We start from the raw sequence: 10,873 nt of genomic DNA on the forward strand, positions 1-10,873 counted from the left end.
CAGTTCTCTCTCTTGGTCAATGGCACGCCCTCACTGTTCTTCGAGTCCACATTGGGGCTACGGCAGGGATGCCCTTTATCCCCTTATTTGTTTATCATTTGTGCTGACATCTTGTCACGAGCTTTGCAGAGAGTTTGTGCTAGCCGGGAGCTGGTGCCGTATAGTCCGGCACCGGGTGCCCGACCCCTTTCCCACTTATTTTTTGCTGATGATTGCCTTCTTTTGACCAGGGCACGAGTGGCTGATGCACGGGTTCTCCGCAGGGTGGTGACGGACTACTGCATGGCGTCTGGCCAGAGAGTGAACTTCCGGAAGTCAGCTATTACTTTCAGTCCCAGTACGGAGACCAGGGTTCGTCAGGAGATCCGGGGGATTCTACAGATATCTGAGCAGGAGGGGACGCTGACTTACCTGGGAGTTCCCATCAGTGGCCGGCGGCCGCGAGTGGCAGAGTGCTCGGGCCTGGTGCAGTGGGTACAGAGCAGGCTTGAGGGATGGAGAGCATCTTCCCTATCCATGATGGGGAGATTGACCTTGATTAGATCAGTGTTGGGATCCATACCTTTGTATCTCATGGCCAACACTGTTATGCCAAAGACGCCCCTGTTGAGGATTGAGCGTCTTCTTCGGAGTTTCTTGTGGGGCTCACACGGTGGGGGCCATGGAGTGCATTTGGTGGCTTGGGAGCAGGTTTGCCGCCCTATTTAGTGAGGGTGGTCTCGGGGTGCAGTCTCTGATGGAGAGGCGTGAGGCTCTCATCGCTCGGCATGCAGTACGGTTCCTACTTGAGCCACAGAGCCTTTGGAGTCAGGTGATGGTAGCCCGATATGGCCGAGGGGGCCTAGAGGGGGCATGGAGGGGCCGCCGAGTCTCTTTCATGTGGCGTGAGATTGGGAGACACCTACCGACTGCATTATCGAGCACCAGGTGGCTGATCGGCGACGGGCAGAGCATTGATGTGACCAGTGAGCCATGGGTGGACACCTTGCCATTGAGGAGTTGGCCGACCATGGTTGATGTAGAGGCAGTAGAGGGACTACGGGTCAGTGACCTTTTGGCAGGAGGTGGAGCAGAGTGGGATGATGCTAGACTTCGACAGCTATTTGGGGTACACCTTGCAGCAAGGATCCGGTCCCTTCCGTTACCAGGATGTGGGGGGCGGGATGTCCGGGTATGGGGCACATCGAGCCAGGCCAGAGTCAGGCTAGGCGACCTCTCCCGTGTCCTCCAGTCAGAGCAGGAGAGGGGGTCGGATTGCACATGGATCTGGAGGCATGGTCTCCACCCGCGTTTAGCACTCTTCTTATGGAAGGTGTTCTGGGATCGCCTTTCGACGAGAGCAGCGCTGAGCAGGCGTGGTTGGGGGATCCCTGCAGAGTGTGGGACGTGTGGGGCCGTGGAGTCGGCAGACCACGTGCTCTTTCAGTGTATATGGGCGAGATTGACATGGCAGTGGGCCGGGATCCCGCAGGAGGCCCGGAGTGACAGGCCACAGTTTCTTCATATGATACGGCAGGGGCTACCTAGTTCGTGGACGTGTCAGGAGGCCATTAGAGCGACTTGCACAGCATACCAGATTTGGCTGGCAAGAAACGCTCGTACTCTCGGTGAGCGCGGGGTGTCACCGAGGTTTGCTGCGGAGCTTGCTCGTGTTCAGGCTTCTGAGTTTGTACCTACCACCTCTTCAGATAGACCTTTGATAGCTCGGGATACCTGGGGCCCCCCTTCTGCTTCGGCAGCCCACCAGATGGTGTTTTTCACCTGGGAGCCCCCACCCCTGAGTTTTCTCAAGGTTAATTTTGACGGGTCGGTGCTGGACAGTGGCATGCGGGGTGGTGCTGGCTTTATTATACGAGGCCCGCACTCCAGGGTAGTTGCAGCAGGTGGCTGTCAGCTGTTCGACACGTCGGTTCCGGAGGCAGAGCTTCGCGCAGCCTGGGCGGGTGTGCGCCATGCGAGGATGATCCTGCGGGCCAGGTCGATCATTTTGGAGGGCGACTCCACCACGGTTATCGGATGGATTCGGAGGGGGTCGACGGGTGATGGTACAGACCACCCCTTGATCCGCGACATAGGGAGTATGATGAGAGATGTGAGAGCCTTTCAGGCTCAGCATGTATTTAGAGAGGCCAATGGGGCAGCCGACTGGGTGGCGGCCCATGCGGCCCATCACTCAGGGTACACCCTTTGGTCAGGGGAGGAGGAGCTGCCACATGCGCTCCGCGAGTTGCTTTATTTTGATTTTCTTGGATGTATTCGTACACGTATTGTATGAAATACACGCTTTCAGCAAAAAAAAAAAAAAAAAAAAAAAAAGACTAGGCTTGGATTTATTGAGCCCAAGGCTCATCCTAAGCTAACTTAGACCAACACATATAAACACAGACCATTAAGTGTTGAAGTTCGTGAGGACTCCAACACTCTTCCACATAGCGAACTCTATGATAAGTGTTTGTTTCTTTCCCACCTTACAAACCCATTTATAAGAAATAAGTAAAACACTGCTAGGCAAAAAAACCAAATCCCATATCTCATTCTTTTTAAAAGCTGGAATCTTTTCTTTCATAGAAGCTGGAATCTTTTCTTTCATAGCATTCTCCCGAATACTGATGCTCTTGGCCTTATCATATAAAGTGGATTCTAGTTGATCAACAACAATAGAAGAATAACAATAAGTAATAGAAGAATAAGTCTGTTAGGGGAAAAACTAGGTTACCCCGAAACGATTAGAAGGCGCTTGATTTGTGAACACTTAACCCGAAGGCGCCCGGGCTAGAGGCAACTAGCCCGGCTCAGCATCCGACCAGAAGGCGCCCGACCAGAAAGCGCTCGATCAGTGAACACTTAACCCAAAGGCGCCCGGGCTAGAGGCAACTAGCCCGGCTCGGCATCCGACCAGAAGGCGCCTGACCAGAAGGCGCTCGATCAGCGAACACTTAACTCGAAGGCGCCCGGCCTAGAGACAACTAGCCCGGCTCGGCGCCCAACCAGATGCCTGTTCCCAAGACGCCCCACCAGAACAGCCGATCACAACCAAATCTCCTTCGGAAGCCCAACTTTTAAAACCCGATCTCTCCATTCGCCTACTGTCGTCACGTCCCTCCGTAATTCGGTCAGGGCCATACCCTATTTCGCCGCCTATAATTAATGTGCATGGCCTCTGCTGATCTCCGGTTCACTCAACAATTAATGCGTATAGTCTCTGCTGATCTCCGGTTCACTCAACCATTAAAGCGTATGGCCTCTGCTGATCTCCGATTCACTCAACAATTAATGCTCATGTTATCTACGGACCTCAGCGCCTCCACGACAAGCAGTTGAACCACTCCACCACGTCTGATCAACCACGACGACTCACTGGCTCCGGTCTGATTCCAGTTTGATCTCTCATGACACCATTAATGCACATGATCGTGTTCAATTATGACAAAAAGAACAATCTGCCCCGTCACTTCACAGGTAATACAATACCCCTCTATAAAAGGGGGACCCCTCCACCTTGTAGGGGGGACTCAAAAAACGGAGGAAACACATCTCCTCCCTCCTTATACATATTATCCCCCTCTGACTTAAGCATCGGAGGGCCGGCGCCAGAAACTCCGGCCACCGGCTTCTTGCAGGTCTTCCGGAGGACGTCGCCCGCCAACCGACCGCCGCCCCCCGTCCGAAACGCCAGAGCTCCTCCTCCTCAGCCGACGGCCGCCCCCGGGTCCAATTTCCAGCAACAGTTGGTGCTAGAGGAAGGGCCCGAGTCGTAGCCATGAAGTTGAGAAGTAAAGGAGCCCCCAATGCTTCTCGGCATCTCCTACAAAGTTTCGGACACTCTGTCTGGAAATCACCACCCCCGACTGATCCAACTCCTCAAGTCCAGCCGGAACAGTTCAACTTTTTGGTGCGGCAGGTCCAGGCACTAGCCGCCGCCGTCCAAAGCCTGCAGCGTGAGGAAGCCCCGCCAACACTACCTCCGCAGGCCCAGGTCCAGCCATTGCTTCCTCCAAATGGCCCAATCCCCCAAGGCCAGAATCTTCACAGCTCCTCCAGGGCTAAAAATGAAGAACGAGCGTCTCCCCAGAGAGAATTGCCGGGGAGGAGCACAGACAGGAGGCCACAGTTTTCGGAAGCTGAGTCAGCCCTGGACTGCCGTGAACCGGAGCAGACTACTGTGGCAATTTCCCAAGTTAGGAAACTCGTCAGAAAGGTCGAGAATCTTGAGCGCCAGATTAAGGCGCTCCATGGCAGAAGGGCAAGGCGTGAGGGTGACTTCGAATTTACGACGAAGTCCCCCTTCTCCCGCCAGATCGAGGACGAGCCGGTTCTGCCCAGATTCAAGATGCCCCAAGAAGAGCCTTACAACGGGACCACTGACCCCCTCGATCATCTGGAGAGCTATCGAGCTCTTATGGCGTTGCAAGGGTCTTCGGAGGCTGTGCTCTGCAAGGCCTTCTAAGCAACTCTTAGAGAAACTGCTCGGCTCTGGTTTTTGGGGCTAAAGCCGGGCACAATCTCCTCCTTTGAACAGCTCGGCAGGTAGTTCGCCATCAACTTCGCTGCCAGCCGGTGCTAGCGGCGAACGTCAGACTCCCTCCTGGACGTCAAACAGCGGGAGGGTGAATCTCTTAGGGAGTACCTCGACCGCTTCACCTCGGTTGCACATCCTCAGACAAACGGAGAAACCGAGGTGACGAACCGCACCATTCTTCAAGAACTCAAAGCCAGGCTGGATCGATCCAAGGGGCAATGGGTTGAAGACCTCTACAATGTCCTTTGGGCCTACAGAACAACGTTTCGGCTCCCCACCGGCGAGACCCCCTTTAACCTGGCATATGGAACATAAGCTATCATTCCTTTGGAAATTGGGCTCCCCTCGCCAAGGGTTAAACACTACAATGCAGCCTCCAACTCGTCCCAACTCAGAGGAAATCTGGCTTCTCAGCCCACCGAACAGGAGAAACTAGCCCCAAACTGGAAAGGACCCTACCGAGTCACGCGAGTCCAGCGGCCCGGAGCTTACAAGTTGGAGACTCTTGAGGGGATTTCTACCCCTCGAAGCTGGAACTCCGAGAACCTTCGGATGTACTACCAATGAACCTTCTGGGGGTCGTCGACAAACAGGAATGCAATTCTCCCTCCATTTATGATGATTTGTTTACGATTCTCCATTAATTATTTTATGCTCCTGACACTGGGACACTCAAATCCCAGAAAATCCCGACCAAGCTCGGATGCCCGGATCTCAGACCGAGCTTGGATGCCCAACAAAGTTCGGATGCTCGACGAAGCTCGGAAGCGGATACCCCCCTGCTTCCATGGTCCGCTTACCGAGGAAGAGATGCGGGAGGACCCGGGGCCAGAGCAAGTTGGGTTGGGGTATAGAGCCGTAAGCGCGGTGGGGGGTGACAGAGGACGTGCTCAGCAAAGCTCAAATGCTCCAGTCAAACTTGAAGCACCTCGCTACGCTACTATCGAGCTCGGTCTCGATCTCCCTCAAATACCTCGACAAAGCTTGGAATGCCCCGTGAGTCGATAGTAGAGTCCCAAACTCCCTCGACCTCGGAAAGCGTCGCAGGTCGACAGTGCGTTCCTAGACCCCTCGACCTTGCGCACGATCCCTCGACAAAGCTCGGGATGCCCCTTGAGTCGATAGTAGAGTCCCAAACTCCCTCGACCTCGAAAAGCGTCACAGGTCGACAGTGCGTTCCCAGACCCCTCGACCTTGCGCACGATCCCTCGACAAAGTTCGGGATGCCCCGTGAGTCGATAGTAGAGTCCCAAACTCCCTCGACCTCGGAAAGCGTCGCAGGTCGACCGTGCGTTTTCAGACCCCTCGACCTTGCGCACGATCCCTCGACAAAGTTTGGGATGCCCCGTGAGTCGATAGTAGAGTCCCAACTTTCTCAACCTCGGGAAGCGTCGCAGGTCGACAGTGCGTTCCCAGACCCCTCGACCTTGCGCATGATCCTTCGACAAAGTTCGGGATGCCCCGTGAGTCGATAGTAGAGTCCCAAACTCCCTCGACCTCGGAAAGCATCGCAGGTCGACAGTGCGTTCCCAGACCCCTCGACCTTGCGCACGATCCCTCAACAAAGTTTGGGATGCCCCGTGAGTCGATAGTAGAGTCCCAAACTCCCTCGACCTCGGGAAGCGTCGCAGGTCGACAGTGCATTCCCAGATCCCTCGACCTTGCGCACGATTCCTCAACAAAGTTCGGGATGCCCCGTGAGTCGATAGTAGAGTCCCAAACTCCCTCGACCTCGAAAAGCATCGTAGATCAACAGTGCGTTCCCAGACCCCTCGACCTTGCGCACGACTCCTCGACGAAGTTCGGGATGCCTCGAGTCGATAGTAGAGTCTCAAACTTCCTCTACCTCGAGAAGCGTCACCGGGTCAACAACAAGCTCGAGCACCTTCGACCTCAATCGTCCCTCAGCAAAAGCCAGGATTCCACGTGTCGGCGGCAATTTTTTCCGACCACGGAAACACGAGCTGGGACCTTCGCGGGCCCTCCAACCTGCAGAGGACATCACCTGCGGAAGCAGGTTACAGGCCAAAGAATGCCACTTGAAGCCGATCGCAGAGCGGAATCAGCTATCTCGGCCTAAAGTGCTTGGCTCCAATGGTGCGAAAGGTACTTCCCACCTAGCACCTACATTATTGCATTTACCTTATGCACCAAGACGGTCGACAAATCTTGGCCGAGCTCAGGATCTTCAAATCCAAGGTCGGGTACCCTACCGAGCCGAACACAAGCCAAGGAATGAGGACGGAGCGGCTACGGTGCAAAGCTCCGACCAAAGCTCCGCCTCGTTCTCCCACGGATAACATTACTCGCGTAAGCATCGTCTCCAGGCCAAAGCGCCTCTAAGAGCTGACTACAGGGCGGAATCAGCTACCTCCACATGGAGTCGGCTGACCGCAGAGCAGACTCCCAATGGTGCGAAAGGTACTCCTTGCCCAGCACCTATGTTATTACATTTATTTGCTTACACTAATGATCGACAAGGTCCCAACTGAGCTCGGAAGCTCCTCCGACCAAGATCGAAATGCTCATTTGAGCCAACCATAAGCCGAGGTCTTCCGACCTCAGGCATGCTTTCACCGCTAGTCTACAGGTTGATCTAAGCAGATCCCTGAATGGACTCGGCCGACTTTAGATGTCGGTCTAGGCTGATGCCTGCTTGCGGCGACGACTTAAAGCGTAGACATTTTAGCCGAGCCTAGTAACGTCGAGTCGTTATTTTTCGGTTCTACTAATTGGTATGCCAGCCGAATTTGGGGTTAGTCACCACGAAAGCCTTAATGATACCAGAATTCTGATTCACGGTCCCATCGGGGGCCTACTCTAAAATTTCCGCAAACCTACATCCAGAAAAGCCGAGCCCAGAGACTCCGAGCTCAAGGGCTCGGCAAGACTCAAAGTCGGGCTCAAAAACACTGGAACATTTCCTATTGGTCTATGCTTAACAGGCGCGAACGGGGCTCGGCCGAGTCTGAGAAACTTGTCGAAGGGGACTCGTCTAACTGATTAAAAGGAAAAGACAGAATAGACGCAGACTTAGAATTAATTCAGAACAAGCACAAGTTTAGAAAAAGAAATTTTCATTAATAAAAGCCCGAAGGATAAATACAAGATCGAGGTTCGGCCATACACTTTAAAGAGCCGACCTTGCTTTCACAGAAAAACAAAAACAAAAAAGGGGGTAAACAAAAACCTAGGAGGCGGGCGCAGTGGAAGTCTCGGCCTGAGCGACATCGACAGCTCGGAGGGCGGGATCTAAAACTCCTTCTGGATCACCCTCGGCGGGTACCTCACCCTCCTCGGCCGCCTGAGCTTCGACTTCAGCCGGGTCTTCAGGCGCCTCGAGCCCTTCGACTCCTGCCCCAGGCTGGAGCACACTAAGGTCAAACCCGGGGCAGAGCCGCTTTAGTAGATTACCGAAGTCCTCGAAGCTGCGGGCGAGCCCGTTCACAGCTTCTTCCAGTAGATCGCGAAACTCTTCCGATTCTCGGAAGAGTTCGACCCCGCGCTGAGCTGCGTGTCGAGCCTCCTCTTGGGCCCTCTCCAAGCCGTCCTCGAGCTCCGCAGCCCTGAGCTTCGCGCCCTCCGCCTCCTACTCGCATGCAGCAAGCACCAACTGGGCCTTGCTCAGACGCAACTCGGCGGCGTGCAGCTCCGACCTGGCCAAGGCATGCGCACCCCCCTTCTTCTCCTCGAGCTCCTCGGTCCGCAACCAGAGCTCAACCTCGCCAAGCCTCACCTCGGCCTGACGAAGTTTCTTCTCGGCCTCTTCCTGCCCGCGTTGGTAACACCGGCCCCGATCCCGATAGTCTGATGAAATGTGCATCAGAGTCTCGATCTTGTGGAGACCTTGTTAGCAAAGAGAAGAAATGAGTAACGACTAAAAAATTAAAAGACGGAAACAAAAATTCAAAGGCGAACTTACCCGGTGTCACGACCCCGCCCCATTCCCGGCGGGCCGCCGCGACGGTCCTAGGGTGCGGGTAGGCATAAGGCCACCAGCCACCACGTAGAACCCTATTACCTATCAATCAATAATAATTTTTGAAAATTTTGGCATGATGCATGCACAAAATGATCACCTTTCCTATAGTAACCTGTCAGGATTATCTCAATACATACAACAACACTACCTGTCAGAGCAGCAATTACATAATCTGTCACATAATGAACCTGGACAATATATATCAATACATCATCTCAGGCGTACAACTCATCTGTATAAAAATCTGGTTCCCATTCCATCCATGGTCAAACCCATATCCACAACAGGATCTATGACTGTAACTATACACTATATACAATAGAAGGTTTATAATACACCAAAATGTATAAACATTTATCTACATTATACTATACTATGGAGCGGCACAGCTAGCAGGCAATCTCTAACCCTGCTCCTCTCCATACAATACCTGCCCTGCAATCAAAAACACCAAACTGGGGAGTGAGTATATAAATACTCAGTGAGTGGAGTAGAGAGTACTATGCACATGAGACAAGATATAATCATGGCTCGAGGTGAAATCTCAAGATCAATAACAAGATGAACATGATCTCAACATAGAGAATATGGAGTAAATCATCAATATCACCACAATCAATATCAACTCATCTGAAGCATATATGGAATAATCAAGTAAACATATATGCTACTCATGAATATGCTCAACAGATCATAATGCTGTAACATACAAATCAGGTGTCAATATGCTGAATCATCGATAAATAGCTATCGGAAGGTGGGTCTTACGCCCTAGGCGAACCACAACAACTCCCTACTGCCATATGCATACATAGAATATGACACCACACCAATATGTAAATCAGGGTGTCAATATGCAAAATCATCACTAGACAACTGTCGGGAGGTAGATTTTACGCCCCAGGCGAACTAGCAACAACTTCCTACTGTCACATGCATATGCAGGATAAGACACCATATCGATAATGTAAATGCTAGATAGCTATCGAGAGGTGGGTTTTACGCTCCAGGCGAACCAGCAACAACTTCCCACTGTCACATGCATATGCAGGATAAGACACCATACTGATAATGTAAATGCTGGACAGCTATCGAAAAATGGGTTTTACGCCCAGGCGAACCAGCAACAACTCCCTACTGTCGCATGCATATGTAGGATAAGACACCACACTGATCATGTAAATGCTGGCCAGTATCCAGAACAGAAATCCATAGAACCATCTCATATCTGTCTACTAAACGGCACCTCGCAGGAATTCTACATCCGCGGAAAGCCATACTGCACCTCGCGGGGTCTTACTATGCTCGGCGGCAAGCAGAATATAAGTCGTAGGACCGGCCGATCCTATGCCTAGGACCGTATCCCCCCTAGGAAGGGACTGGGCTCCGCCCACCCAGAAGGCTACTATGTGCACACAGGCCGATGTTCAACCCCCGTCGACTATAGGTGTCCTGCAGATACTGCCAAGCCATGCATGAAAGCCATAATGCACCCTCCCAATACGCTACTAAAAAGGAGCATAATCAAGACTACCACTCATTCGGCCACGACCCAATCATAACTAACATCAGGGTTGGGAGTGAGGAATCATGGGAGTGCAATGCAACTCAATATACCATGAGAAGGGCTCTACAAGTCTTTGAAATAGAGGAAATAAAATCAATTTACAAAAGAAGTCATTTCGCAATTTGGAACCAATTTAATTACTCATCTACCCCTCGTAATTTCTCTCAATGTTCCCTCAAATGCATGTACAGAATAATCAAGCATGGAGAACAAAACATAGAGGAATCTACCACAACAATTAATCAATAAGCTAAGGTGGAATCAAGTCACACTTGACAATATTCATGAAAATGAATAAGTCACACTTGACAATATTCATGAAAATGAATAAGGAATGTGCTCATGATGCAAAGTACATAACTCCCACTCACTTGTCAATCCGGCACGGCCTCGATACACCTCCAAAAATCTACAGTATGCAGTGGAAAACTTCTTCTTCTTGTTCCCTAGCTTCTTGCCCAACTGTGACATGCATTTATAATACATTTAGTCTTCTATCAAGGGTCATAATCTACGTGTCAATTATAACATAGGGAACTTTAATTGATTCAACTCCCCCGTTCTCTAAATCTTTTATTTTCTTTCTTCTTTTTTCTTTTAATTAATTAACTCACCATTTATGTGTATTAGGGACTCCCTTGCATGAGTACAAGGTCCCTTTTAGCTTGATCTAGGCTTAATACTCTATTATAGCATGAAATCCCTTATTTTCCACCCGGATAAACAGTAACCCGGACTGACAGTGGGTTACTTCATCCCGATTTTGATCCACTTTCAGGACTCCAAATTTGATGAAATTTTTATC

General features: G+C 51.6%; 1 protein-coding gene across 1 annotated transcript; it reads left to right on the top strand.

The window, feature by feature from the left end:
- Positions 1-877: 877 nt before the first annotated feature.
- On the top strand, positions 878-2,648 carry LOC120112809. The gene is made up of 2 exons (XM_039132696.1): positions 878-2,252; positions 2,593-2,648. Exons 1-2 carry the CDS (start codon positions 878-880, stop codon positions 2,646-2,648), a joined length of 1,431 nt encoding a protein of 476 aa, XP_038988624.1.
- Positions 2,649-10,873: the final 8,225 nt, after the last annotated feature.

The sequence above is a fragment of the Phoenix dactylifera genome, chromosome 12 (genome assembly GCF_009389715.1).
Source record: "Phoenix dactylifera cultivar Barhee BC4 chromosome 12, palm_55x_up_171113_PBpolish2nd_filt_p, whole genome shotgun sequence".
NCBI lineage: Eukaryota > Viridiplantae > Streptophyta > Magnoliopsida > Arecales > Arecaceae > Phoenix > Phoenix dactylifera.